Raw genomic sequence first — 27,631 nt, 5'->3', positions numbered from 1 at the left:
GAGGACGCACGCATGCTCGCAGGGGTCAAGACCGTTTTAGGGATGCGAGACCGACGATCTTCGGAGTCCTTTGCTCATATTCGGCGGGTATTCTCGCTTCTGTTGCGTAAAGATCGGCCCGTCGGCTCTTGCGGTTAGCTACAGTATATTGAGCGCTTTGACCGAGTAGCATGAGCGTGGCATCATGGGAGGAGACGCGAGATTTGTCTCTTTGATCGTCTTTCGGCGACTTTACTTCACGTTAGCATTTAGTCAGCCCAGCTATTTTTATCTTCGCAGCTTAGAGCTCCTCTCGTTCAATCAACTATCATTCGATCCAGTCTCCAACATGTGTGTGTTCTTTCTTCTTGACTGTACCTGACAAGATTTCACCGCAAAAGTAGAAAGGCCCACACGGCATCCACTTCGATTCCTTCAGCTCCGTAGTATAGCTGGTAGACAGCAAATTCAGCGATAATATCTCTATATGATACTCAAGCCTGCGGCACTTCGTCCAACCAAGGAACGGCAGCTTGCGCACCCTTACGCTGTACCGTCAGCGCTGCCGCCCTATTCGCAAATGCAATGGCTGAATCGATATCGAAGCTCTTGCTCTCTGACGTCGCAAGACTCCGTGCAACAGCCACAGCATACGCGCCGACAAAGGTGTCGCCCGCGGCGGTGGTGTCGACGACCTGGACCTTTTGTGCAGAAATGGTCTTGCCGGGCTGAGACTGAGACTGGCGGGAGGCAGTTTGGTAGAAGACACCCTGTGGAAGGCCGATATTAGGGATGCTGCATACATTTTGGAGTGAATTTGTGTGCTTACGCTGCCGCCCAGGGTTATGATCACGTTCTTTACGCCGCGCCGGATGAAGTCACTTGCGATGGCAGTGAGATCCGACTCTGGGGTGATTTCCTCGGCTGGCTTTCCCGAGAGAAGAGCGGCTTCGGATTCATTCATGACGAGGTGGCCGAGGCCTTGGTAGACTTCCTCTGGCAGGGAGACTGCGGGTGCTGGATTGATCACAACCTATGCGCTGCATTAGACATGCCAATATCGGAGGGAAGAAATCTAGGATGCTCACATCAACTCCCTTAGCCTTAGCCTCCCGGATGTTCAGCCAAACCTGCAAAGCATCAGCTCAGTATGTACCAACACGCTTCAAGAAAATCTCCACGCACCACCTCATAAGGAATCTCCAGTTGAAACAGCGCCAATGTCGCGTCATTTGGCACCAAGTCTTCTGCAGGAACCCGTGCATTCGCTCCTGCAGCAACCATGATCCTATTCTCGCCGGTTCGCTCCTCCACCGTAATGACCGCGACACCTGTCTTCTCATCCTTGATGCGCTGCACTCCCGTCGTGTCGAGCCCGTCGCGCTCGAGGCTAGTAATGAAATCTCCAGCAAATACATCATCTCCCACTGCTCCGATCATGCGCACTTCTACACCGCCTTCTCCGGCGGCAGCAGTTTTGCTCCCTGCGCTGGCCTGCGGGCGCGAGAGCCGCGCGCACGCCACGGCCTGGTTGGCACCTTTACCTCCGAAGCCGGTGTCAAATGATTTTGCCATCAGCGTCTCACCAGCGGCAGGCACACGCTCGGTGCGAGTAACGAGGTCGACATTGAGAGAGCCGATTACGACAATCACGGGGTGTGTAGATGGCATGGTTTTTCTTTCTTGCTGCTTATGCTGAGACCTGACAGAGGAGAAGTGAAAGGAGATCAACTTGCAAATGCACACCCAGAAATGAATAGAAAGGAAAGAAGGGAAGTTGATCTTGCTGGTCAAGGATGAAGTCCTCCGAGTTGTCAAGGTGTTGGCTCTTGCTGGTGCAACGTCATTCGTCGCTCTTGGAGTCGGCTAGCTCTGTTTTAGGTTTAGCGCCAAGCTAGCCATGCCCACCGGACTCCAGGACTCCCACGACTCCCTGACTTACAGCAACAACCAAACATCAACCAGACGAAAGCTGATCGACCACCATTGGTAAATAAGTCGACATGTGCAGAAATGACCTCTAGACGCCACCTTGCTACGGCTGTTATGGCTGTTCGTTCATTTGGCTGGGCCCGAATCGAGACACCTCTTATGCCTGAAACAGCGTCCTATGGATATGAGAACGCTTATTTCGCTGTCATGTAGGTTGTTTTAATATTAAGATTGACATTCGTCTTGGCACAGCCTAGTTCAAGTCCTGTCTGGTCGATGATTGGCGGTGGTGGTAAGTGTACGGGGTTTTCCAACCGCACGCTAACAGCGGGTGAATACGTCCTCTATGCTTCTTGTTTCTTGACCACCACATTCTTCTTATCATTACGAGTCTTACCCTCAGCGCTCCTGTTTAAGTTCTAGAGTGAGTACACTTACACTTGTCGGGCTGAGTTCTAACCGAAAAGGTCGTAGACTGCAGAATGCATGTAGATCCCCACGTGGGTTCAAGGATATATTGCTATATTATTGTCTTTAAGCCTCACCACAGATACATTTAGAATATGTGTAAGGCTGTATTTGCATGTCATTTTGTATGCACATAGAAGACAGGGATGCTTCAAAAGGCTGGCTCGAACAGTACTATATGTGATGTGTCTTCAGACACGAATAAATTATCATAGTAAGTCTTTCCTATTTCATAACATTATAGCGTGGTCACTGTCTCAAGTCGTTGTGTTCTCCCCTTGGCCAAAATGCCAAATTCTCATCCTATTATGCACGCCAGCGTTCTGGAGCCAGCCGAGATCCAAAAATACAAAGGTGATCGCTCACCTGTTTTGCTCCTTCACAAAGTCATCTAGACAAATAATTTGGTCTCACTGCTCCGAGCGACCCGTTCTCGCCGCATTCTTACGACATTAGTTTGAATTCTGGGGGCTGAAATCATGTCAATGGCTTACAGTGGCCACAATCCATTTCGGAGAATCTTCCTATCTGATAACCGCCAAGTAACAATTAAAGCGAAGGAGCATGGAGCGCACCAATTTCTTCAAGCATCAGCACCACGTTCCAGCAAAGAGTAATGTGATTGGCTCCCTAGCATCGGCGGGCTTGGCAGCGGTCCAGCTCTTGGCACCCGCTCGGCGACGCCTTCGATACAACAGAAGCTGCCGCATCACTTGGCGCTGGACCATTCGTGTGCCTGTTTCCGCTCCGCATAGGCTAGGGTTTGCGTACTCTCGCTTGTAGCGAGGCTCCAAGAGGCTTCCAAGAAAAATCCAAGACTGAGACCCATCCAGAAGTACCATGGTCACGCATGGTTTCGGGACTCACCGTTGATGAACCCGTATGGACGAGCACGTTTGATCGTAATGCCTCTCCATTGGAAGATAGGAATGGCCGACTTGGTACATGGATTTTCAGCCTTGAGAGGCGTGCTGCAAGGCCTTGTTCCTATAAAGCAATCGAAAATATTCCTAGTCGTGTGCTCTTCTCTCCAGCAGCAGCCTTTCGATTCAGAAACATCCAAGGCAACCCTGTCAAGATGGGTGTTCTCTCTCAATATGACTACCTATTTGCTATAGGTACCATGTTTGCATTTTTGGATGCTTTCAACATCGGTATGGCACCCAGTGACAATATTAGCAAACAGCGTTCAAGCTAACCTTCTCCAGGGGCCAACGATGTAGCCAATTCCTGGGCTACCAGCGTGAGCTCGAGGAGTGTGACAATGAAACAGGCTATGGCCTTAGCCACTGTCATGGAATTCAGCGGAGCCCTCGGTGTTGGAGCTCGCGTTTCCGAGACGATCCGCACGAAAGTCATCTCCACTGAGCTTTTTGAAGACGATCCAGCTGTGCTCATGTTGGGCATGGTCTGCGCTGTTGTCTCCTCGTCGATTTACCTTACCTTCGCTACAAAGTTTGGCCTTCCGGTCAGCACGACTCATTCGATAATGGGTGGAGTTATTGGCGTAGGGATTGCGACAGTCGGAACATCAGGAATCGATTGGAGCATAGACGGAGTCTCCTCAGTCTTCATTGCATGGGTGTCGGCTCCCGGGATTTCTGCGTGCCTGGCAGCCATTATTTTCCTAATCACCAAATACGGGGTGATGCTGCGGAGCGATCCGGTCAAGAAGGCTTTCTATGCGATCCCTGCTTACTTCGCGCTTACATCAGGGCTGCTCACTAGTAAGTTTTGGAGATATAGCATAGTGAGCTGCAAAAGCTGACCATATATAGTGCTCATTGTATGGAAGGGAGCCTCTTCCAGGATTAAACTTTCCGGCGGCGAGATTGCAGGAACCGTCATCGGTGTTGCTGCCGGTGTTGCTCTTCTGGTCTGTGTTTTCTTCCTGCCATACCTTTGGCGCAAGATCATCCATGGCGACTGGCAACTTAAGTGGTGGCATATCCCCTATGGTCCACTATTACTCAAGCGTGGAGAGATTCCTCCGCGCCCTGAGGGTGTCTCTGATGATATCAAGGATTACTCGGCTGGCCACGGGACAAGCGACGGGCAAGAGGCGCAGGCAGCCCAGCAGAGCAACAGCCACGGCGCCGACGACTTAGAGAAGCAGACGAACCCGAAGAGCGACTATTCCGACTCGATTGCACCGACATCCCCAGAAATCCAGCCCAAGGCTTCCAGTCCGGCCGAGACGGCTGCTAATAAGCAACCTGAGGGCAAATGGTACCAGCCTGCGGTTTTCTTCTATCTGGCCAAGCGGGCAATCTTTCACGGAGTCGAGAAGGACGTGATCAGCGCTCAGTCAAAGCGTAATCTTCTTTCGGGAGATGCGAACGAAAGAAGTGTCTTATCACAGCACTTCGACAACAGAGCCGAGTACATGTATTCCTTCTTACAGGTTTTAACCGCATCAACCGCAAGCTTTACGCACGGCGCAAACGACGTCAGCAATGCAGTGGGTCCGTACGCCTCTATATTTTTAATCTGGAACACGGGAAATATATCCTCAAAAGTTCCTGTGCCCACCTGGATTCTGGCTTTTGGCGGCGTGGGTATTGTAATCGGTCTTTGGTCTTACGGCTACCATATTATGGCTAATCTGGGGAATAAACTTACCCCTCACAGCCCCAGCCGTGGGTTCTCGATGGAACTGGGAAGTGCTATCACCATCATCATGGCTACGCAGTTGGCTCTTCCTGTCTCAACGACACAGTGCATCACGGGCGCTACAGTCGGAGTTGGCCTTTGCTCGGGTACTTGGAGGACCATAAACTGGAGAATGGTGGCCTGGATCTACTTTGGATGGTTTATAACTCTTCCAGTAACGGGAATTGTCTCGGGATGCTTGATGGGCATAATCATCAACGCGCCGCAGTTCGGGTACGCCAGTCGGTGAAGAAAGATAATCGTATGTATTTAGTTCTAGTTCTGCACAAGATTTCGTGTATCTAGGCAAGAAGAATGAGTTGGTGATAATGTCAGTTTGTGAGGAGGTTTGTTGATGAGAAGGCCCGTGCATCGTGGTGTTGAGAAAATGGCACGTGATAACTGTTACACGTGCATAATCACATGATGTACCGCCTTCGCAGAGCCTATATTGGGAGCAGCTGCAAACAATCATCTCATTCAGGTCAGGATAAAGACCTTTCCGGGTTCTTCTCAACTCTCATCATGACCACAGCTCAAACGCGCTCTGTCCAGTTCACACCAAACACTCGACATGGGCCTGAGTCTTTTCACAGCCTCACAATGGAGACGGACACCGTTAAGGCGCATGACCTCACTCTGCCTACAATAGCCGCACCTACGTGTCAGCCAAAAACCACTGTCGTACTGTTGCTACCGTACGACTTGCTTGTGTGCGGATAGTGTTTCCTCCTGTTATGGTGGATACGAAATATTGGTCGCCAGCCCGGCACTGACCGGTTAATCGTGGCCGATGTCCGACTGCACGATTAACTTCCTAGGGAGCTAGAGGCGTCTTTTTCGTGAAAGTCTTGCGACATTAAAGTCAGGATCCCGATATAACCTGTATAAGAGTTGAGATGACTTTTATTCAGTCGGTGTTTGTTGCTTGCTATAGGTCTGGTTGTCTATAAATACAGCCTGGAGGCGGACACGAGTACTCCGTGGGTTGACTACGGCCCGTAAGTATAGCAGCCTTGAAAATCCTGTCTTAGCGCATGTTTCTCTGGATACTTTCTAAAACATTTTTTGTAACTACCTATGATATTATTAAGCGAGGGCATCAAGCCGTGGACCCAGCCTGGCAGCCAAATAAAATTCGACCCGGAAGGTGTCCTTCCAAACACTACAGTCAGGCTTGTACCTGAGGCATCGGTACAGAAAGAGCAGGAGCGGCTATCCTACATCCCCGCTCTCGGCGCCATGCCTACCACCACTGCGCCCGTTTCTGCACCGCCGCCTGCCGTACCCGTCTCCGCGCCTCCCGTGCCCGTCTCTGCGCCTCCCGTGCCTGTCTCTGCGCCTCCTGTGCCCGTCTCCGCGCCCGTCTCTGCGTCGACAAGTGCTCCGCCGGCCCTAGCGCCTATCTTGCCTACACCTGTCTTGTCTACGCCCACGGATCTCAACCAGCAGTTGGTGGAGATATTGGACCGGGATCTCCCGATTCAGCCCGCTGGATTTCCAGCGGGCTTGAACTACCCGGTTCAATATTACCCGAACGACCCCTTGTATCCGATCGCATTGAGAGCTTTATGCCTCTATGAGTCAAACAACAAACCATGCCGAATACGCCACTGCAAACTGGTCCATAGATGCGAAAACATCTATGAGCACGGGTCTTGCTTCACTGACGACATCATTCATCGCAAGGAAGACACAAATCGCGAGACCAAGGTCGTTGTTCACACTCTGAAGACGTGCCTCTCTGTTATGAAGAAACAACCTTGCAAATATATGTGTTATTAGGGACTGTGTTAGCAGCAGTCTGTTAGCTCTGTTGCTGCTCTGCGTGCTAAGTATGCAAGATACGCGTGGTCGAAGGCGTTAGCATTTTCCCTGCGTTCATCCAATGCATTCTCCGCAATTACTGTGTAGGGAGAAAGGCATGGAGATCAGTAGAGACACTTGATTTTCTGGGGTTGGGATGTTACCTAGGATTGCGATTTCTCCTGATTGCTGAGAGACCGATTCTCGGACAATGACCTGAACAGTGTCACAAACACTTGCCCACGTCGCCCCAGCCAAGGCTAGGTCCCTGCTATCGGCCACAGATATGCCGATTTCGGATGTAATCATGTTGTCGGGGTCTCTGGGGTCTTTGCAGAACTCAGTGTCGAGAGCGACGAAGACACAGTCCTGTAGGCGATTGAAAACAGCTGAGTTTTTGCGAGCCTCCTCGCATTTGAGGCGGAAGGTTTCTCCCGTCCTCTGTGCATCGACGGAGGCATTGTGCATGCCAGCTGGCTTAATGAAGACCGTGGACTTTCCCTTCTTCCGAGTTGTCCTTGTATGTGTCTTGGTCTCAAGACCATGACGAATAATGAGATTTGCTAGGGAGTTATCGTGAGAGCCACCAAATTTATCAATGAGATATTCGAGTGAGGTACATGGAACATCAGGCGCCTCGGAGTGATTGCTTTCATCTCCTTTCGCGTCAGTTCAGGGAGCGTACCTGGCAATAATTAGCGGCCCCGGATAATTTGCCCACCCCTTAACTACATATTGAGTTAAATCTACTATACCTATAGAGTACTCATTAGGTAGTTATAACTAGACTATAATGCTACTGCAGGTAGGCAGTATATAACTATATAAAAGTAAAGGATATAAGGTATAATAGTAATCAAAAAGATATAACGATAAAAATATATACGAGCTCCTAAGTATTATTTAAGGGTATAGAGACCTAAAATTTTAAAAGAGTAGGAAACACGTTATATAATTCTGTAGATACTATCACTTGGGGTGGGCAAACTATCCGGTGCCGTAGCTAGTATTATCTCAAGGCAGCTTGGGTTTGGAAAATCATCATCATTACCGTTAACACCGTCTATCTACACGGTCGTTGGTGGGTCGCTCCAGCATCGGGTTGGCGAAGACATCCTGTGACTGCATCAAAGCTATCATAGTTGTGAACGGAGACGATAATGTCCTTTAAGAGAAACCGAGTGAGATTGAGCCAGTCGAGTTGGAAGGATGAGGAAGGAGGTGAAGGATCGAGCTACTCGGAAGGGGAGGAGGGTATTTGAGAAGTTACGAGCCCACGCGAGTCGGACTTCTCGTTGGAAAATGCCTAATTAGGTAAAGTGCTAGATAGAAAGTTACCTTTATAACAAGTATGTCGGTTTTGACATAAACCAGCTTAAAGCGACCTGAAAAGCAATTTGCGAGGATCCACCCGAGTTTCACAAAGCCTACTCCGCGTATGGCCTCAATCTCCAAACAGAGAAGGAGCTGTATAAGGCCAAAGAAACGGCCATCAGATTCGCTCCTTTTGCCTAGGCCTTCATGAATGAAGCTCCAGAATACTGTTCTTACTCAGAACCGTACCTTGGAAATGTATGCCACCGAAAACCTGATGTCTGTGTGTATGGCTTAGAACCGTGGTATCAACTGCACCGTGGTACAAGTAGGTTTAAGTGGGTCGACGCGGAGGTAGATTTAACCGAGCGAGAGGGGTCAAAACCTCGCAACTCCCTCTCAATTACTTGTCAACAACACCATCGACAAACTCTACCTCCTATCTTCCAATATTCTGTTTGTGTATGCGCCTAGGTATCCTAGCTACCGTGTTTGTTTCGCTTCGGTTCCGTCGCCGTTTCTTTTCACCCCATTCCGCATAGAAACCCACTTGTCATCCCTGTGGTGCCATAGGGCCTCCTTTTAGGAGGGACAAAGTTGGTGGATGGCCGTTTGGGTACTGGATAGATTCCGCAGATACTTCCGAAGTTTGTTTTATTCTACGAGCCGCCGTGTCTGGTTTTATCAGATCGCCGTTTCTTTTCACCCCATTCCGCACAGAGACCCACTTGTCATCCCTGTGGTGTCATAGGGCTTCCTTCCAGGAGGGACAAAGTTGGTGGAGGGCCGTTTGGGTACTGGCTAGATTCCGCAGAGCTTTACAATCAGACACGACGTGCAAGTGGCCGAGCTACCATTATATACAATTAGAGTCAGGGCTGCTCGCAGCGTCGAAAGCCCGGGTGGGAGGGAACACCGCATATGCGGGGATTCAATTTCATCAATATAATTCATTGAGAATTGAGATGCTGTCTTACTGTGTGGCTAACATTTTGGGTATAAAATGATGCTACGGTGATATTCATCACGGGCATGGCTGCGATCAAAGCTGCGCTGGAGTGATATGCCCGCTAAACATTTGAGATACACAACTTATCTAAATTGCGTATCTGGTCAAGACGTCCGATGATGTTGAGATAACGCTAGTCGAATATAGCAATTCGAGGTGAAGGTTTTGCAGTATGGTCGGACGGCTCTTCGGCGACATAGAAATGACTGTACTCTTCATTCATTTAACGTCCGTCACTACCAAGCGAGATTCACCGTCCAGCGAGACAGGGAACGATACAAGCAGACCCTACAGAATACTTCTTGTCTATTTTTATAAGCCTGAGTTCTGGGTATGAGCGGGAAGGTTTTAGAGCATACGCATACTATCTTATTTGGGTTTCTTCTTCTACTCCGTATAGGCATCATTGTCTCGCAAGATGATGACGGTAGCTATGTACTAGACCATTCGTGTAGAGTATAAAGGAATAGTGGCTACTACAGTTTATTAGACTGGACTGGTCCCAACCTGATCTCCGGGTAACTTGTGAGCTCTCGATAGCCAACGTCAGACCACAACCCACACAATAGCCGGGTAATTCGCCCAACGTACTTCGACAGAACATGACCACATGTAGAGTTGAGAAGAAGTTGTTTGCCCAAAGACTGTTCGGCCAGCACGTGATGCGCATTTGATCTCGCGCTTCAGCCCTACACATTGTTCCGCCGCCAACATGAACCCCGCGCTCGAGGACGAAATCACGTCGATAAACTCCATCTACGACCCGGACACCGAATCCACCCTCACCGTCATCTCCTCGGCGCCGGAACAGATATGCGCTTTGCGCCTGCCCTCGCTGCCCTCGGTATCGCTACGCCTTGAATTTCCGCCCGATTACCCCGACGCTCCGCCCTCCGTGCTCGGGACGCAGACGGTCGGCGACGATGTTCCCAAGGGCTTTGGCACGCGCGTCGTCGAGCTGGTGCGCCAGGTACTGGCCGACGTGTACCAGCCCGGCGAGCCATGCGTGTTCGGGTTGGTCGAGGACGTGGGCGAGCTGGTGGAGCGCGAGCGCGCCGCGACGCTGGAAGAGCAGAGTCGCGCGCGAGAGTCCGAAGAAGCTACGAAAATTGGTTTGAGCAGCCCGGCCACGGCAGGACACGACGCTAGCAATAATGACGGCTTCTCACGCGACTCTCTTCACGCGCAGGGCGACGACGACGATATCGGCCCAGACCCGCCCTGGATCCTCTCCGAGCCCTTCGTGGAGAAAAAGTCTGTCTTCCTGGCGCGTGCGGCAACCGTCCATTCAACCGCCGAGGCGAAGCAGTATGTGCGGCATCTACTGCTGACGGACAAGAAGGCCGCAAAGGCGACACACAACATGACGGCGTGGCGCATAAAGGGCGAAGGCGACACTACGTTCCAGGACTGCGACGACGACGGCGAGACGGCCGCGGGTGGAAGGCTGTTGCATCTTATGCAACTTATGGACCTTTGGGACGTTATGGTGATTGTTTCGCGCTGGTATGGCGGCGTGCAGTTGGGTCCAGACCGGTTTAGGCTCATCAATTCATCAGCAAGAGACGCGTTTGTCCGGGGCGGTTGGGCAAAAGACCCCAAGGAAGCTAAGGAAGCGGCTGGTGGGAAGAAGAAAGGAAAGAAATAATCAATAAACGGCCAACACGTGCTGGCCTCCTAAGGTTTTCAGTGACCTCGTCTCGAGAAACCTGTGAAAGCTTTCAGTTGCCACGGTGCAAAGGGTTAAGAGGGTGACTGGTTGAGTACGTGCCATATGGGAAGTGAATGTGAAGTCGCCCAGACCTTTATAAGCGTCCTCCTTCCCCCATCTCTTCCTTTCTCTCACCTTCCCCTTCCTCGCCCTTCTTCCGACGAGACGTGGATACTCTAAGTAGCCACGATGACGGGCAAAAGGTCTGCTCTAGATGCTGCGGACATGCCTCCCAGAGGTAAAAGACCCCGTACTGGTGCTGAACAGGTAAGCTTTTATCTATAAGAGCTCCATACCCACGTTCAAGTTGACTTCCTCAAAGGCACTAGCTACCAACACCAAGTCGCAAGGTTTTCCTCTTCTCGAACTTCCACCTGAACTGAGGAACATCATCTACAAAATGGTTCTTCATACGGAACGCGTCAACGTCAGCATGCTAAAACCAGCAAATGTCCACCGTATCCATGTCAAACCCTCAACGAGACTGAACCCGAACCTACTCCTGGTCAACAAGCAAATTCACTCCGAAGCAGGCTCGTTTCTTTACAGCAACGACTTCTGGTTTGACGAAACTCGTTCTCTAGTCGTCTTTCTCTTCCAACTCAAGCCAGGGACGAGGTCATGGATTACATCAATCTCTATTCACAAATTCAAAACCAACAATTTCACCAAGGTCAACAACTACAACGCCTTCTGTCTCCTCGCTGAGTCCATGAAATTGAGACACTTGAACATCCCCAATGCCTTCAGCGACGAAACAGGAGCAATTAGTCAAACGAAGGTCAACACGGACATATTCCGTGACGCGAGTTCCTGGATTAAATCAGTTGGTAACCTCCACGGTAACAAGTATGCCGCCTTGGGAATCATCAGTATCAGGCCTGCAAGCCAAGACCCGCTGTCCGGTTGGCCGCCGGTGAAGGCCTGGCTGTTAGAGGACAAAGAATCAACGATACTCAACTACAACTTCCGCCATTGTCTCAAAGAGGCGTTGGACAAAAACGATGACAAGGGAGGACCTCACTGACCCAAAAACAAAAGGCAATGATGCTTCATCCTTCATCGACGATCAAACCTACAGAAAGTCAACGATTTTCTTTTTGGAAGTGGTAGAGTACTGACAGGAAATCATGAAATTCTTTTTTTGGGCATGGTAGACTTGTAGACATCAAGTCAAGAGTTTTGATGGAGGAAGTAGATAGACCATTCCTCGACTTTCTTCTCACTTGGCAAATTCGACTACAGGTAAAATGCCTCTATATCACAGTTAAAGCTGTAGCTAGCAATGTCATACAGCTTGAGCCTTTGGAAATACAGTTATTTCGAGTGATAGCCTGTAAGGCAGTTCAACAAATGCTTCTTTTAATATTCTTTCCCTGCGCCATCCCTAGTCTTTCCTCCTTGAGGTAAGGGTAGACTGTTGTTTTGGTTTTACTATAGACATCGTCACGGATGGCTGGTATATACAGTGCGCCTGTATAGTAGTAGTGCCGTGTTAAAACTACAGATTCTCCCACCAGTTTTCAGTGTTAAATGACCGATCATACACAAGAAGGAAGATAGTGCCCTCACACTTTTTTACCATTTATATACTAGAACAATGCGTTCACACGCCCTACTTCGCCCTGGTTAAATAGTGCCTCTATTCTCCTCTTCCCCTCTACCCTTCCTCCCCCATCCAACTCACAAACATCAAGCAAGCAGCACGCACGCTCAACACAATGGCCGACACCGACAGAGAAGCAGCACGCAGAGAGCGCCTAGCCCACATGCGCGCCGACTACGAAGCCTACATGGACGTCCCCCAGCTCGTACCCCTGATTGTGATGCGCCACCGACGCGCCCACAGGCTCCGCCAGTTCGGCTTCCGCGACGAATCCATCCGTTACACCCTGCTCGCTATATCCCGCCATGAAAAAGACAAGTTGTTCCGCTACAAGCTCTGCAAGTACGTCCGGTACTGCGCTTTGACGTTCATCATAGACTTTAGCGTCGTGGCCGCGTTCTGGAAGAACACTGTGCTTGCCTATGTGCTCCTGGCCCTGCTTGTCCTGCTCGTGCGCCTGCTGTTCCATATCGGGGTGCTCTCGTTCCGCAGATGGAAAGGCGGCCTCTGGCTTGCTAACTATTTGCTCTCGACTTTGCTTCTGATGCGCCCACTGGTTTCTGATGACCCCCGTGACTTCGACCGCCAACTCTTGATTGCGGTGAGTCTCGTAATGCTACTTGCGCTGCTCATGATGCGCCGCCCGCTTAGGATGATCCGCCTGTTGGCGCCTGTGCTGTTCTATGCGCCTATGTGGGAGTGGAAGCGTGAGGTCAAGCTCTTCCGGGAAAGCCATGGTGATCTGTTTGGCACTTGATGCGGGAATGGCGCATAGCATGGGCGAAAAGTGGAAGTGAAGGAGTGGCTGCCAATAGCCACAAAAAGGCGTCGTCATGATTAAGCTCGAACGAGAAGAAGTGCAAGTAAACTAAGTAGTAGTGTAAGGTTAGCAGCGTGGCGCGCTCCAGCGAAGAAGAAAAAGAAAAAGAGGAAAAAAAGAATGAGGACAGCCAAAAATCCAAAGCTACCTTCCATCCGTCATGCTCGCCTTTTCAGACAAGTAGACCAACCTTCCAGCACTCGTGTACGCCACCCCAAACAACAAGTCTAATCCACCAAAAGCAAATCAAATAAAACAAAGCAATCCTCCTCAAAAAGCGCCCTGCCAATTACCCACCACAAAATTTTCCACGCACAAAGCCCATCCCAAAAAGAAAAGCAAGAAACAAGTCTAATCGCACTCCGCTGTTGCTCCGTTGCCGTTGTTGTTGCCGTACCAGTCTCGCATAACGCTCACAAAGCACCTCCCATATGGTATAATTTCCCCGCCCAATCTACTCTCTCACAACTCCCCTATACAACACCGTTCCGCCTGTTTTTAAACAGGCTTACGCCTTCTTCTCGCGCTGGATCGACGGTCCCGCTGATAGCGCACCGCTCAACAGCTTCGTTAGGCCCATGGTCGTCGGACCCCTGCCACTGCGCGTAGGAACTGTGGTCAAGCCCGCTCCGGCGCCTACGCCCGCAGCGGCGCCCTCCTCATCAAACGCCGTCATGACGCTGGCGCGGCGATTGAATGTCGGCTGTCGGTTAAAGGGCGCGTTCTCGCCGCCGCCAAAACCGCCCTCAGGCTTGCTCATCACGCTGCCGCGCCGCGTCACGCGCCGGCTCAGCTCCTCGTCTTCTTTCTTGTGCAGTGTATCCGAGGGCAGCAAGATGGCACGGTCGAGCGCGTAGGGCAGACCTCTGTGGCGTCCACGGATCTGCATCGCAATGATGATGAGTTTGGAAAGCGTCGCGAATTCTGCTGAGAAGGAGGCGTTTATAGTAGGGTATCCCAGACTAAGGCCGACGGTGCCGTAGGCGGATACTATTTCAAAGAGGACGGAGAAGAGCTCAAAAGAGTACTCGTTGGTGTTTTGTAGGCGGGATCCCTCGATAATGGCGATTAAGAAGAATCCCAAGAAGACAAACCACAAGTCGAAGGAAAGCTGGCGACGCAAGTGAGTACTCACGTAGCTTTGCTCCACACCTTCATCCTCCTCTTCTGCATCTGCGTAGAGGCCAAGCGACTTCTCTTCGTACACGTTTGTCCGACGCAAACTAATGGCGATAGGAAAAACGGAAATGTACATCATGATGAGGTAAGAGACCTGCACGGCCGGATGCAAATCGGAGATATTGATGCACGTGAAACCGGCTGTGCGCGTGCTGAAGGCCACGAAAAGACCATTGAGCACACGGATACCCGGTGGCAGAGAAGTGACGGTACTATCATTCAGATCGAGAACGACGAAGAGAATCAAGTCGGTGCCGTTCAAAATCACCAACACCCAGAACAACCACCATGTGGCTTTGCTGGGAAAGAGAAGAGTGAAACAGCGTCTCGGGTGATCCAAGAGGAACTTGAGCTCTTGGAAAACTCCACTCTCATACGGAACACACTTTGCGGCGACCCAGATGATGAATCGGAGCATGCAAGGAAAGCCGGTGTTGCCAATGACGATAAGAAAGCTTCCCAGGAGCAAGGGAAAAATTGCATCATGATACGATGTCATTGAGTCCGGAGTCAAGGTGAATCCGAGATCGTTGAACATTGATGCTGGCGTAAAAACACCCCTGATAGAGTCAGTGACCTGACGCACTCTTTTGAGTGTTTTCACTTACCACCAAGCAGCGCTGACTTTGTCTGGCTTGAGAACAGAATTCTTGTAGTGCGTATGCAATGACCACGGAAGCAAGCACACCATTCCGAGAAGATGAAAGCCAACGTAATAGCCTACACTCGCGAGTTAGCAATGCGACTAAAAACTCCTTTCCAGTTACTCACAAACTAGGATGAAGGCCAAAGTCTTCAGCGCCCGGTATTCTATTCCTCCCAATTCTTCTCTCTGGTCTTCTGTTAGATCCACAAATGCCGAATTGCGACCAATGGTTGGCGTCCAACTCAAGTACGGCATCGGGTCTCGATCTTGGCTCTTCGAGGTCAAGAAGCTTTTGAAAGTCGCAGTGCGATTGCGCTGGCGAAGTCCAGACGGTGGGTCCTCCTCATCTTTCAATGTGATTTTGCGCTTGAAGGCGTCGAGGCCTGTCCGTATCTTTCCAGGTTGCCAGGGCTCCGAAACCGAAAAGGTACGGTGCTTCTTGAGCTGTTGATCATCTCCATTCATACCAGGATCGACGGCATCCGCCGGCTGATTGGCTTCCTCATCCCTGCCACGCTGGCTCGAGTCATTTGTCCGTTGCCGTCCGAGGCTAGCGCTGTTATCATCTTCATCAAGGCGCTGAGGCTTGTCGCCGCGATCGTAGTCTCGTGGGCCTGGGATCCGCAACCGCCCTTTCGCCTTGGGTCTACGCTGATTCTCGACAAAGGCGATATGTTGTTCAGCAGTCCGCCTCTCGGGGAGACGCTCGATATCGGTGGTAGTGACCCGTCTCGGAGGTGGTTTGACGTCATCGGCAAAGGTAATGTCTCTTCGAAAGGGCTGGATGGCATCAATTTCTGCGCTGGGTTCTCTGGCCAGCGGTGCAGGCACTGCGGGCTCTTCGCTTAGTCCTCCACTGCTCTTGCTGTTGGATGACGGTCGTATTATTGATTGTTCCTCAGCCTCATTTTCCTTCCCGTCTTCTTCAATTTCGCCTTCCATATTGCAGTTCGCACCTTGCGCATACCCTTCCGAATCGCGCACGACCGTGATTGGGCGTCCACCGACCCCCAGCTCCTCGTGCGCAATGTCCCTATCCTCTCTCATTTCGCTTTTCCTTTTCGAAAACGTGCGCGAACGATTGCGCGCCGCTTCTTGTACTACGCCTTGAAAGCGCTTCTCGAACCAGTACAGTCTGACAAACACGACGAATGTGTTGATAAATATCGGGTTGCAGACGCAGGCGATGAGCATAATGACAACTTGCTGATATAGCGTGATTTTATTGAGGTCGATGGTGTTCAGGCCGCTCTGGGTAGCGGAACCGCTGGAGAAGAAGAGCGCATCGATGTACCGCATGCCACCCGCGGGGTAGATCAGGATCGAGCCGAGAATTGTCATGAGAATAAGGTACAGATCTGCAAGATTAGCATAGGATCAGCGACTGCAACAAAAATCTGCTGCGGTAATATAGGTGGGTTGTATCGCGTACAATGCAGGGTGATAAAGTTGAAGCGCATCATAGTAAAGTGTATGCGCTTTGGAAAGCGCTGCCTTATCCAGGCGGCCGCCTCGATCAACGGGTCGAACATTGTCTCCGATTCCCGGCAGCGCTGTGTTTTCAGGTTGGTATCGACGGATGGAAGTTGTGGAGGTAAGCGGGCGGAAGATGGACCCGGCCGGGCAGAAGTAGTGTGAGGTGAACACGTCGTCTGTGGTTACGGTAGTGGCACGCCAGCGGTAGGTCAGCAAGCCAATGGCTCCGGGAGGCTGCGTGTTAGCAGGCCGGTGAGGTGATTGCCAGGCCGAGGTCGGGAAAAGGCGTGGAAAGCACGCGGGCGAGGCGACTCGAGGAGGACATCAAGCTTGTTGGTTGCGACGCATCGTGGGAAGAAGAAGAAGAGGGAACGAGGCGAGAAACAGGCGTCTGATATGGTCGGGATCGAGGGTGGTAAGTGCGCGGACGTGCAATGGTGCCAAAGCTCGAGTGCTGCTCGCAGCTCTTTTGTTTGTCTCGAGCGCCGAGCAGTGGGGGGGATGGCGCAGCCAGACCCAAAGTAAAAGGAGAGTCGCGCGGGTCCCGCCATCGTCGCGTTTGGCTTGCGGGGGACTTCGACCGACGGCTCTAGGCCCCATTTGGGCGCCACGAGCACCGCCGCGTTTCATCGTCCTTCCGCATCCCCATCCACCTTCCCACTCCCTCTGTTCGATCGCAATTTCTCAATGAGAAAAATTTTGTGCTCAGCCGCTCGCCCGAGACCTCATCGCCTACGAATGCTCACTCTCGCTATTTTTTTTTATACATATGTACCCCGAAACCCAATAGCAAAATCACCAAAAGCTCACTGGTCGTACGTTGTAGGTGCTAGGAAGAAACATCGAAACTCATGATTATGCAGCATGCTATGGTCCAATTCGACGCTTGACCCCGCCGCAACACGTTTCGCCAAGCCTTCTTCAAGCTCACCGGTGGAGAGACCCATCTCTCGACATGCAGGGTCCAAAACTACCCCTCACGCTAAATGGCTGCCGCGGCTTCCGCGGTCATCGCATTGCGCCATTATGAAGTCCCGTTTGCGCCTGCGGGAGACATGCCGGGCGACACTCCATCGGCGTGCTTGGCCTTCGTCTTCAGCGTGAGAGGGAACGGGTATTCGTCGGGATCTTCCTCCTCACTATTGCCCCGTATTAGCATACGACTTTGCCTCGGTGGCGGTGTACGATTGTACTTACGGCAACTTCCATGCGATGTAGTCCTCTGTGGAAAGACCCTCCCTACCCTCTTGCAGCGAAGCAAAGTCTCCGGGTGTCATCATGCCGGAGCGGTCCCTGGGAGATCCGGGTTCCGAGAGTGGGCGAGTGATCTTGACCTCGGCTGATCCGAAGAAATCCGGCTCAGCCTCGCCATCGTAAGCATCCGGGTAAGCTGCAAAGTCAAGTCAGTCAAAGCAAGAAATCAACAGGATCATGAGCATCGACTTACCCCTCCGAAGCGCCAGCTGACGGGCCTTGACGTACTCCATGCCCATCCTCTTCCAGTCAAGCAGGTCACTCAACCTCTCAGTCCTGTTGCGCTGGTTGATACGTTGACGCCTGCTCTTCTTAGAGAACTCGAACATGAACTCAGACAGCTGATTGACAGAGTCATCAACTCCCTTCATCCGGCGGTCGACGATGTAGATACCGTAGTCCTGCGCGTTCTCAATTAATTCCTCCATGTAGCAGCCGAAACCGGACAAATTCGTCGTGATACTCGGGACACCCATCACGGTGCACTCGGCAGGCGTGTAGCCCCAAGGCTCGTAGTAAGAAGAGAAGACACCGAGATGCGTACCGCGGACGAAGTCGTCATAGTCCAGGGGCAAGACGGGGTTGGCGGAATTCAGAAACTCGGGGTGGAAGACAATCTTGACACGGTCAGACGGGTGGTTGAACAGTTGGCACCGACGGATCTGGTTGAGGATCGGGTCGTCATGATCGTTGATCATGTTGTGCGTAACGATAGGTGGGAGGCTGTGACGCTTCATGGCGAACAGTCGCCGACGGAGCATGATCTTGTCGGCCGCACTCAAAAGCTCTTTGTCTTCAGGAAGCTCCGCACCCTCGTGCCATGCCAGAGAGCGCTCGAAGAGCTTCTTGCCAACATTCTGCGAGATGACGTTAACCGTGTCATGCAGAGACTTGATGACTGCTTGCCCCTTGAGTGCCTCTACGGTTAGCGACTGTGTTTGTGCTGGCATGATAATGAACGCGACCACAGTCATGTTCGAGCCTGTGCTCTTCATGCGATGGTTCAGCCGAGCCAACGACTCGATGAACATGTCCACGCCCTTGTTCCTGTACTCATAGCGACCAGCCGTGAAGAAGTATAAAGTGTTCTCCGGATCGAAGTCGTTGTGTCCGTAGAAATGACCGCGGACGAAGTCATTGATCTTCGACTTGGCCTGTTGATGCAAGTTTTGGAACTCGTGAGTGGCGGAGAACTTCTTGACGTTGAGACCGTTTGGCAAAACGCCGTCTGGCTTCCGCTTCAGCAAGTGCTCGCTCTCGTACGCTGTAATGTGTGAAACAGTCGTAAACACATCAGCGGAGTGTGCGGCGCCCCTCTCAATGCAGTATCTGTGATAGATACCGCGCTTGCCCGCCTCGGCATCCACATCAAAGTATTGTAGGTTGTTGTAGAAATCGACCGAACCAGCGCAGAGATACCGACCAAGCAGCGTCGCGTGTGTCGTGAAGATTGTGGTCACGTCGATACGCCTCTTCTTGCACAAGGGCAGCGCCACACCAGCAAGCCATTCGTGGAACTGAACAACAATTGCGCGCTTCTTCTCCTGAGCGGCGTACTAGACAATAGTTAGTACCAGAGTCTGTGGCAGCCAGCTTGTTGATCCCTACCTCTCCCAGGAACCAAGCAATAAGATAACCGAAGACAATCGCCTCGTTCGTCTCCGAGTCACCTGGCGGTGACGGAATGCCGGCTACGGTCCAGAGGTCGCCCTTCCATTCGTCGAGAAATTTGTACGCGGTGCCCGTGTCAAAAAGCAGAACGCGAGGCGCGCCATCAATCAACCATCGACCGTAGAGTGTAGCGATGCCGCGATCATTCATCGACTTGATGGTCTCGATCAAAGCCGGATCCCTGGGGACGAGTTCTTCCACCTCAACATTTGCCTGGTGCCAACGTTAATCTCAGCGTATTAGCTTCATCGCGCGAAGGCAAGAATACTTACGGAATTCCGGTTGAGGGGACCCAAGAGCGTATAGGCCGCGCCATACTCTGCTGTCGTGACCTGCGCCTTGGATTTCAAGACGGAGTAGATGCCACCAACTAAGTACAAAGCATCCAGTCAGTGATGCCAATGCGCGCTGGAGATACGTAGACTTGCCTCTGTTTGCGACCTCGGTCGCCACCTCGAAGAGTATGTGATTCGTGACATCTCGTGGCTGGGGCTGGTCTGTCATGACGGGCGTGTGCAGAGGGGAGGGGGAGGCGTCGGGCGGCGAGAGACAAAGAGAATTGGGTGGGAGTGGAGCGACAAAAAGACAAGAGCGAAGCCTCTGACGCAGGGAAGAGGATGTTGATGTACTTTCTCGGCAAAGGGCACGAGCGTTGTGTGGAGAATCAAGTGAACGTCTGGAGATGGCTGGCCCCGTCGCTTAAAGCTCACACAGCTTGCGACGGACGTCACTGGCTTCCAGGGCAAAGCAGCACGGTGCCGCGCTTTTGCCCCCCCCGTCTCCTGATCGCGGCGCATGATCATAGGCGCCGTCTCCCACGCATCTTGCATACGAGGCTTGCAATGGCTAGCTAGCTCACAAGCAAATGCGTGCTTCTCCTCGCGCGTCGATAGCCCGACTGGCGGCACGCTGCGGCCGCCCCGGGAACCCTGCGGCACAGGCGGCTCTCGAGGTCACCATGGCCACGAGGGTGCTCTGCAGTGCGAAATGCACAGAGCGGGCTCGTCAATTGGGCTCTCGGACACGGTAGCAGCTCGTGCGAGGGCAATTGGCCCACGAGGGAAGCTTTGTTGGGAGAGTCGATCCTCCACCACCGAGCAACGTCATTCCGGAGCTCTCCACGCCTCTCCACCAAGACGGTGGAAAATGCGGGGTGGAGTCAGCGAAACATCGGCCCGATGACGCCCGCACAAAACAAGAAGAAGCCCCTGCTTGCTCTCTCCCACAGCTTCCCCGACCGTGCTCCGTCCTGGAGAAATCCTCGCGTGCAGATCTCCCTGTCGCTGTTCGAGCGAGCGAAGAAGCTTCTGCCCATCTCGCGAACTGTGCCGCCTCAGCCGATCATCAGTTGTTTGATTCGGAGACGGAATACATACGTGCGAAAGGATCTCCGTGCCCACTTTCAACGCAACCATCATTCGACCACGTAGGTACCCTCGCGACACACAGAGAGGATACGCACCCGCTTCTTTTGCCTATACATACCTCCCTGGTCCATATGCACTCATGCATTGACTCGTGTCGGCCAATGTCGTGTCGCCCTCAACGTTTGATCTGCCTGTCTGCTAAACATCCGTGGTATTTTTCTCAAACCCCCAACCAAAAAGCCCCAGTCCTCCCGGCTTGCAGAACGCACAACGCCTCATAAACCATGCGCAAATCGTCTGGCCCACCTTCCCAATCCCTGGACAGCCTCAGACACCGCTGCGGTGAACTTGACTACCGCCATGCCTTATCTGTACCGTTTCCCTCCTCTGCATCACCACCAACGCCCTGTTGAGAGCTTGCTCAGAATAGCCCTTGGAATCCACAAACTCCCTCTTCAACGTCGCAAGACTCGTCGTCCAGCCAATGGGCAGACGCCTTCTAAGCTCCTCCTCAACCTTGTTTACTTCCTCCATCAGCTCGCGGCTGCCCTGGCCTTCACCCTGGGTGACGGCATCCATAGTGGATGCCAAGAATAGACGGATCGCCTCATCCACATGCGCCTCGGTCGCAATGGGCGAAAGTGTCATCTTCGCCAGCGACTCGGTTATACGAACAATGGCTTCCAATTGACGTACAGTGATGGGGATTGAGGACCGAGCATTGGCGGTCATTTCGGCGGCGTGAACCTGGCGACGGATGCTGACAAAGTGCGAGGAAAGCTTCTCCGCCGCTTCAGGGGAAAGACGAGGGGCGCATTTTCTGCTATCTGTCAGCCGTGTTCAAGAATCTCATGTTTTGGACGGGGACTTACTGCTTGCAGTAGCTGATGTACCGCTTCATCTTCTCCACGGGAATCTCAGCCTGCACCTGCTCTTCGACACCACGGCCACCCATGTGGATGCCCATGACGTGCTTAGCTATCCTCTCGTCACGGCCACGCTCGTGCTCATCACGGACAATGAAAATCATGTCGAAACGCGACAAGACGGTGGTCTGGAAGTCGATGTTCTCGCCCGGCGTCTTAAGATCATCGTAGCGACCAAAGATGGGGTTGGCAGCCGCGAGAACGGAGGTTCTGGCATTGAGAATGGTAGTGATGCCTGCCTTAGCAATGGAAATAGTCTGCTGCTCCATGGCTTCGTGAATGGCGACTCTGTCCTCGTCGCGCATTTTGTCAAACTCATCAATGCAGACCACACCGCCGTCTGCGAGCACCATAGCACCCCCTTCCAAGTAAAACTCCCTAGTACTGGCATCACGCTGTACTGAAGCAGTCAAACCAGCCGCTGAAGATCCTTTACCAGAGGTATAGATCGCAATTGGGGCAACTTTTTCGACAAATTTGAGGAGCTGAGACTTCGCAGTACCCGGGTCACCCAATAGAAGAACGTTGATATCTCCTCTCAGTTTCATGCCGTCTGGCAAAATTTTCTTCGAGCCTCCCATCAAGAGACAGGCAATGGCCTTCTTGATATCTTTGTTGCCGTAGATAGATGGCGCAATGCAATCTGCGAAGATATCGTAGAGGTCTGGCCTCCTGCTCATTTCCAAGAATTCTTGCTCCTCTTCCTCTGTGAATGTAGCGTTGCCCTTCATAGTGTGATCGACGTCCGAGTGGATACCAACGGCGCGCATGTATGGATTCCTGATAGCGACCGCTGCGTTTGATGCTCCCTTCGATCCCTTTGATTGATAAATGGAAAACACACCCATTACTGTGCACCGCGAGCCGGGAACAACGCGGTTACACAGGTAGCGGTCGGCCGAGATCAGAATGTGGCGCGGAAGCTCTCCTACTGGAACTTGGTCCGGTGCTTCTTGGAGCTTTAGCACCTGCTGGTCGATGAACTGGCACTTTTCGTGTACGACAAAGTAAGGGTCTAACGGGCATTTGACGCCCTCATCGTTCTCTGTGCTGGGTCTCCCACAAGTCCTCGGCAACGAAATGCCTGCAAATCCGCCCGTCACAGGAATTTGACTAGTGTGCTGGCAGTTGCGGCATTGTATATAAAGTGTAGTGGCTTTCGAAGAGAGAGTCGAGGCGCCAATGATGATACCTGGTATCCGGACAAGATGCGAAACGTTGTCTGCATTGAGGTCGCGTATAGAGATTTGCGATGCTGAGGAGTGCAGGAGAAGCTGGTGCTCGGGGAGCTTGATTTCCTTTTGCGAGGGGTATACAATCCGTTGCGTGCAGACTTTCAGCGCCGCTTCGAAAATAGGAATGATATCGGTGGGATTGCTCGTCAACTTGTGCGCAAGCTCTTCGTTGTAAGATATGAGGTGCGCGATGTCGATATCGCAGTAGTATTGCTTGATGAGGGCGTTCTCTCGAATTTGGTCTCTGTTATGTCGTCAGTTTCGTCAGCTTCCGCATGCGCCGCTAAGCATACCTATAAATGAAGATGTTGTCGATATGGAAGTCAAGAATGAAATTCACCAGCTGCTGCCGGATCTGAGAGTTGCTGTCTTCGCCATCCTGGTTGTCTTGACCGCCAAAGAGGCTCAGTGAATATGTTGATTGCCTGTCCATAGCAGTGACGTAGAAACTGGAAGCAAGAAGGTGGGTATCTGTAGCGGATAACGTAAACAAGATCAACTCCCAGCTCTTAGAGGCTTGTAGAAGTTGACGTGGTGGGCGCGTGAACAGGCCTGAGTGAGGAAGATTGTGATGTTGTTGTTCCCGCCGTCGCCATGGCAAAAGGCGAAGAAACCGCCGAAGCGAAATGGAGCCGGCGGGGCGCGAAACGCGTCAGGCTCCACGCGACGCGCTGCCTCGCGCAAAGTGTTTTCTTGGCGCGACACCCATAACCTTGCTGTTTTGGGTATCATCTACAGTCTTTCACGGTACGAAAAAAGGCAGCCTGGGTTCACAGGACATAGCAGATAAGACATTGGGGCTCAAAGAGAGAGTGTGTGCCATTCTTTACATCCAATGTAATTTAATAATTATCCTTCTCTCTAATGCTATCATCACTGTTTGGACGCCAACTCCTGTCTCCACCAGCCTTTGAAATCTACTGTCTGCAGATCGATTCCAAGCTCCCTGGTTTCCTTCGTATCCAAATGGCAATCGTAAGGCCTCTTCACCTTGCCCTCACCCTCATCCTCTGGAGGCTTGAATTTCTCCATACCATCCAGCGTGACGCCCAAAACCTCAGCCAGGATCTCGCATATATCATATTTGGTCATCTTATCTTCAGACGAGAAATGCAGTATCCCAGGCAGACGACTCGAACCAAACCCAGCCGCTGGGGAAATCAAGCCGCGATACAGTGCGCAAATGTCGAAGCATACGCGTGCAACGTCAGCGATGTTGGTTGGGAACCGCTGAGCATAGTCATCCATCTGGATCCGTGGCTCATCGGCCTTCAGGGCTACCGCCTTCTGAATCTGCTGGACCAGAACGTTTATTGCGCTTTCTGCCGGGTTGGAGCAGGACCCGTAGAGAATGGGCACGCGGAGGACGGCTGCGAGGGGCAGACCCGTACCTCGGTTACCGCTATCCGCTGCCGCAGTCAGGACTGCTTTCTCTCCTTCAAGCTTTGTCTGGCCATACATATTCGGTGGGGCGGGGGTGGAGGATGGGAGGTACGGCGCTTCTCCAGGAAGACCAGAGAAGACATAGTCTGTACTGATATAGAGGAGGAAGATGCTGCGGCGGCTGGCCAGACTTGTTAGCGTATGGGAGGCAGTTGCGTTGAGGGCGATGGCCGCGGCAGGGTCGGCATTGCAGGAGTCGGGAAAACGGTTCGCTGCGCCTGTTCGCGGTCAGAATCGCAGGCAGTTGAGACGGTTTAGGAGCTAGACAGTATTTGCGATCAGCTCGCATTCGGTGTTGAGGTACGTACAGTGCACAACTACGTCCGGTCTTCGACCATTGTCAGCGTGAGGTGATGAGTCGCCAAACAACTAAGACATACTTGATTTCATCCAAAACCCTTTCAATATCCTCGCTGTTCAAGAGATCGAGCTTGACAGTCGAGGGCGGACTTGCGCGCGAAAGGCCGGTGCCGACAGCCTTCCACCCGCGTGTCGCAAACTCCTTCGCGACTGCCCGACCAAGAAGACCGGTCGCTGCGGCAGTCAGCGCGAGGACCTAGCAGCAGGATGATGAACAACGAGCATACCGCCGGTGATGAGAGCAGTGTTGGGCATGTTGTAGTAGCGACGTCACTGGTGAGACGTTATAGGTGGTTAGGAGTCACTGGTGAGGTGTTTCGGTTTGAAATGATTCTCTTCTTTGGAGACCCGCGCAAGGCGAGAGCAACAACGAAAAGACCAAGGTCTGAAAGTTTCCAAAAATTCCCTGCCGATCACGAGGACCAACAGGAGCGGTCATTAGTTGTAGTTTTCAACTAGCAAAAACGCAATCTCGGACGAATCCTCACTGATATGCGTAATGCCCTTGCACCAAGATGCGGGAGGAAAAGGGTCGAGGGGGAAGGGAGAATTTATAGGCAGCCGCTGGCAGAGGCCATGCCTAAGCGAGCCAATCAGAGTACACCGCTGTGTGTCACGTGCTTTGAAGGCAGCAGCTCGCAGGTTCTGTTTGCTATATCATGTCGTCATTTGTGAGTCACTTTTCGCGGCGTGGATGCTTCCAGCAGTTTCTAGAAGTTTCCAGTTCTACCAGGTTCCAGCAGCTTCCAACAATTTGCCAAAATTTGGAGAATTCCGATTCTCCGGGTAGTGCTTGTGAGCCTGCAACTACCCATTCCATTGGTCAATGTATCAACTACACCATATCCGAGCGTCGCAAATGATTTTCATTTCCATGTTGAGATGTTATAACGGAGCTTTGTCATAGTCTTACCCGCTAGCCTGAAGTACATAGATTCACTGGCAGCAACAAATTCTGGACGGCAAGTTGGCAACGCATCAGCGACCGAACTTGCCTCACTACCATACCGAACTCTGTGAAGTAGTGACTTCTACAGTGCTTATTTTGGTACGAATTTCAAAAAAGAACAAAGAAAATGCCACGCATGACGAGGAGAAGACAGATGGAACCTTGTTGGTCTGTGAAATTTGGTAAGAAGTGAAGTGAAGTTTGTTGAACTTCTGATATAGGCATGCAAAGGTATGACCTCTTTCACGTATAAAGTAAAGTAAAGCTCAGAAAAAGGTGACTGCTCAATATGGCAGCTACAGTCAGGTGTGCCAGGTGGTCTAGTGGCTATAAAAGCTCATTGCCCGTCCGCCTCCTCTCCTCTAAACCATCACAGGTACATTGACTTCAACGCTCTTTCTTTGCCCTTGGCAACTAAACTCGTACAAACGACCATTGGGTAGATGCATAAGAGCTTTCTCTCTCCTCTCTATATTTCACCTTCACCACCATATCCGTTCATGCCGTCAGACAAGGAATGATGAAGCGAAGCCGAGACTCGGGGTCTCCGCCTCGCAAGAAGCAACGTCTCAGCGATGAGATATCGCCCACGCAGGTAAGACATTAGAACATCCTTGAGCTCTTCCGTGTACTCTTTGTTTCTCAAAGCTGACCTCGTCACAGGAAGAAGAAGCAGACAGCTCGCTGACCAGAAATGGAAAACTTGGTTTTCTCGATCTGCCCGGTGAGATCAGGAACATGATCTACAAACATGCCCTCTGCAGGAATTACCTACAGATATCATCATTACACTCAGGCTTCGAGACTGGACAGGAAGATTTTCAACAAAAGACACATTATCTTTCTAATTGTTGGGTGGACGAAATAACAACGAAGCTTTTGCTGGCCAACAAAACCGTTCATGCTGAAGCCGCATCACTCCTCTACGGAAACAGGTTTGATTTTTGTGAACTAGAGAGTTTTTACTCCTTCATCGTGGACTTGCGTCCCGAGACTAGATCCAGGCTCCGGCATATCCGCATCGTTGACTATCACGAAGAAACACCGCGACCTCGGTGTGCTGGACTCGCTTTCGATATCCTCAAAGATGCCCCCAACCTCGAATCTTTGACTCTTAAGTTTTGGTATTTCACTTCCTTCTCTGTTATCAGGGATTTTTGCACCGTCTTCTTTGAAGATAGCCGCACTTGGCTGGAGACAGTTGCGAAAAGGAAAGGGAGCAACCGCGCTGCTGTAGAACTTATCCGGACAACTTTTCGGGATGATTTTATCATTTGGTGTGGACAAAGACACGAAGCTATGTCCCACTCTGAGGAGAGGGAATATGAGGGAAATCAATATTTCCACAAAGTATTCCTCGAAATGCTGGAAAAACCACAGTAGCCATCATGATCCGGACCTCCCTCAACAACACCTCTCCACTCAAACTCGTAGTTACCGAGTACCAGGGGACACGTTACGGTTTCTCCACTACAAAAATTTTGCTCAAATCCTTTCACCAAAAGAGTTACACCTAAAGTCGGAAGACCTTTCCGCATTTGCTCCATAACCGACAGCTTCTATTAGCTTGCACAACAACACCCGATTCCCAGTTTGCATTCGACACAAAAACATCACTACTATAGCAACGTCTCCCACAACACGTCGGCATTCAAACTCCAATACGCGTACAGCCCGCGCATTAGGATAAAATACACTTCAGCATTCATCCACCCACAGCACTGCCAGCTCACCACACGACGACGACACTACAGTCACTGACTAGTTCTGGACAGCAAGGCTAAGGAGGACAGTGGAGAGTACATGGTATGGGAAGATTCAGGCAAAA

At 51.6% G+C, this 27,631-nt stretch overlaps 11 protein-coding genes across 11 annotated transcripts; 6 read left to right on the top strand and 5 right to left on the bottom strand.

Annotated features, from left to right (window-relative positions):
- Positions 1-473: 473 nt before the first annotated feature.
- On the bottom strand, positions 474-1,632 carry K452DRAFT_196678 (uncharacterized protein; the record flags this gene model as incomplete). Its single annotated transcript, XM_033535965.1, has 4 exons — positions 474-749; positions 809-1,012; positions 1,068-1,109; positions 1,165-1,632. Coding segments are annotated over 4 exons (990 nt in total), but the record flags the coding sequence as incomplete, so codon positions are not given.
- A 1,825-nt stretch (positions 1,633-3,457) lies between these two features.
- Positions 3,458-5,281, top strand: K452DRAFT_273928 (uncharacterized protein; the record flags this gene model as incomplete). Its single annotated transcript, XM_033539168.1, has 3 exons — positions 3,458-3,533; positions 3,588-4,106; positions 4,158-5,281. The coding sequence occupies 3 exons, from the start codon at positions 3,458-3,460 to the stop codon at positions 5,279-5,281; spliced, it is 1,719 nt and encodes a 572-aa protein (XP_033395999.1).
- Positions 5,282-6,111: 830 nt separating this feature from the next.
- K452DRAFT_310043 (uncharacterized protein) lies at positions 6,112-6,816 on the top strand (the record flags this gene model as incomplete). Its single annotated transcript, XM_033543301.1, has 1 exon — positions 6,112-6,816. The coding sequence occupies one exon, from the start codon at positions 6,112-6,114 to the stop codon at positions 6,814-6,816; it is 705 nt and encodes a 234-aa protein (XP_033395998.1).
- Positions 6,817-9,791: 2,975 nt separating this feature from the next.
- K452DRAFT_289043 (uncharacterized protein) lies at positions 9,792-10,821 on the top strand. The gene has a single exon (XM_033540764.1). The coding sequence runs from the start codon at positions 9,873-9,875 to the stop codon at positions 10,806-10,808; it is 936 nt and encodes a 311-aa protein (XP_033395997.1). The 5' UTR covers positions 9,792-9,872; the 3' UTR covers positions 10,809-10,821.
- A 239-nt stretch (positions 10,822-11,060) lies between these two features.
- Positions 11,061-11,898, top strand: K452DRAFT_299647 (uncharacterized protein; the record flags this gene model as incomplete). The annotated part of the gene is made up of 2 exons (XM_033542252.1): positions 11,061-11,138; positions 11,194-11,898. 2 exons carry the CDS (start codon positions 11,061-11,063, stop codon positions 11,896-11,898), a joined length of 783 nt encoding a protein of 260 aa, XP_033395996.1.
- A 594-nt stretch (positions 11,899-12,492) lies between these two features.
- K452DRAFT_53721 (uncharacterized protein) lies at positions 12,493-13,554 on the top strand. Its single transcript, XM_033546816.1, has one exon. It carries the CDS (start codon positions 12,593-12,595, stop codon positions 13,232-13,234), a length of 642 nt encoding a protein of 213 aa, XP_033395995.1. The 5' UTR covers positions 12,493-12,592; the 3' UTR covers positions 13,235-13,554.
- Positions 13,555-13,805: 251 nt separating this feature from the next.
- Positions 13,806-16,463, bottom strand: K452DRAFT_310039 (uncharacterized protein; the record flags this gene model as incomplete). The annotated part of the gene is made up of 3 exons (XM_033543300.1): positions 13,806-15,036; positions 15,085-15,196; positions 15,248-16,463. The coding sequence occupies 3 exons, from the start codon at positions 16,461-16,463 to the stop codon at positions 13,806-13,808; spliced, it is 2,559 nt and encodes an 852-aa protein (XP_033395994.1).
- Positions 16,464-17,299: 836 nt separating this feature from the next.
- On the bottom strand, positions 17,300-20,178 carry K452DRAFT_289041 (glycosyltransferase family 3 protein). The gene is made up of 6 exons (XM_033540763.1): positions 19,952-20,178; positions 19,796-19,893; positions 19,461-19,736; positions 18,046-19,408; positions 17,796-17,988; positions 17,300-17,737 (listed from the first exon to the last, which is right to left on the bottom strand). Exons 1-6 carry the CDS (start codon positions 20,025-20,027, stop codon positions 17,623-17,625), a joined length of 2,121 nt encoding a protein of 706 aa, XP_033395993.1. The 5' UTR covers positions 20,028-20,178; the 3' UTR covers positions 17,300-17,622.
- A 719-nt stretch (positions 20,179-20,897) lies between these two features.
- On the bottom strand, positions 20,898-23,599 carry K452DRAFT_273918 (uncharacterized protein). Its single transcript, XM_033539167.1, has 3 exons — positions 23,345-23,599; positions 21,763-23,295; positions 20,898-21,710 (listed from the first exon to the last, which is right to left on the bottom strand). Exons 1-3 carry the CDS (start codon positions 23,482-23,484, stop codon positions 21,218-21,220), a joined length of 2,166 nt encoding a protein of 721 aa, XP_033395992.1. The 5' UTR covers positions 23,485-23,599; the 3' UTR covers positions 20,898-21,217.
- A 251-nt stretch (positions 23,600-23,850) lies between these two features.
- On the bottom strand, positions 23,851-25,164 carry K452DRAFT_253000 (uncharacterized protein). Its single transcript, XM_033538270.1, has 4 exons — positions 25,082-25,164; positions 24,875-25,028; positions 24,803-24,822; positions 23,851-24,712 (listed from the first exon to the last, which is right to left on the bottom strand). The coding sequence occupies exons 1-4, from the start codon at positions 25,107-25,109 to the stop codon at positions 23,925-23,927; spliced, it is 990 nt and encodes a 329-aa protein (XP_033395991.1). The 5' UTR covers positions 25,110-25,164; the 3' UTR covers positions 23,851-23,924.
- Positions 25,165-26,320: 1,156 nt separating this feature from the next.
- On the top strand, positions 26,321-27,186 carry K452DRAFT_310035 (uncharacterized protein; the record flags this gene model as incomplete). Its single annotated transcript, XM_033543299.1, has 2 exons — positions 26,321-26,398; positions 26,467-27,186. The coding sequence occupies 2 exons, from the start codon at positions 26,321-26,323 to the stop codon at positions 27,184-27,186; spliced, it is 798 nt and encodes a 265-aa protein (XP_033395990.1).
- Between the last annotated feature and the right edge of the window lie 445 nt (positions 27,187-27,631).

The sequence above is a fragment of the Aplosporella prunicola genome (genome assembly GCF_010093885.1).
Source record: "Aplosporella prunicola CBS 121167 unplaced genomic scaffold K452scaffold_17, whole genome shotgun sequence".
Lineage (NCBI taxonomy): Eukaryota > Fungi > Ascomycota > Dothideomycetes > Botryosphaeriales > Aplosporellaceae > Aplosporella > Aplosporella prunicola.
The sequence above is the reverse complement of the archived record's forward strand: the minus strand, read 5'-3'. Positions and strand labels throughout refer to the sequence as shown.

Excerpts from the sequence above, each read along its gene's own strand:
- K452DRAFT_289043 (XM_033540764.1), top strand. The coding sequence starts at position 9,873 with ATGAACCCCGCGCTCGAGGACGAAATCACGTCGATAAACTCCATCTAC.
- K452DRAFT_53721 (XM_033546816.1), top strand. The coding sequence starts at position 12,593 with ATGGCCGACACCGACAGAGAAGCAGCACGCAGAGAGCGCCTAGCCCAC.
- K452DRAFT_289041 (XM_033540763.1), bottom strand. The coding sequence starts at position 20,027 with ATGACAGACCAGCCCCAGCCACGAGATGTCACGAATCACATACTCTTC. Across the intron at positions 19,737-19,795 it reads GTCCCCTCAACCGGAATTCC|GCAAATGTTGAGGTGGAAGA; the intron begins GTAAGTATTCTT and ends CGTTGGCACCAG. Across the intron at positions 17,738-17,795 it reads TACATCGCATGGAAGTTGCC|TGAGGAGGAAGATCCCGACG; the intron begins GTAAGTACAATC and ends ACGGGGCAATAG.
- K452DRAFT_273918 (XM_033539167.1), bottom strand. The coding sequence starts at position 23,484 with ATGGACAGGCAATCAACATATTCACTGAGCCTCTTTGGCGGTCAAGAC. Across the intron at positions 23,296-23,344 it reads GACAACATCTTCATTTATAG|AGACCAAATTCGAGAGAACG; the intron begins GTATGCTTAGCG and ends ACGACATAACAG. Across the intron at positions 21,711-21,762 it reads TACATCAGCTACTGCAAGCA|AAAATGCGCCCCTCGTCTTT; the intron begins GTAAGTCCCCGT and ends GACAGATAGCAG.
- K452DRAFT_253000 (XM_033538270.1), bottom strand. The coding sequence starts at position 25,109 with ATGCCCAACACTGCTCTCATCACCGGCG. Across the intron at positions 25,029-25,081 it reads CACTGCTCTCATCACCGGCG|CGACCGGTCTTCTTGGTCGG; the intron begins GTATGCTCGTTG and ends TGACTGCCGCAG. Across the intron at positions 24,823-24,874 it reads AGGGTTTTGGATGAAATCAA|ACCGGACGTAGTTGTGCACT; the intron begins GTATGTCTTAGT and ends CAATGGTCGAAG.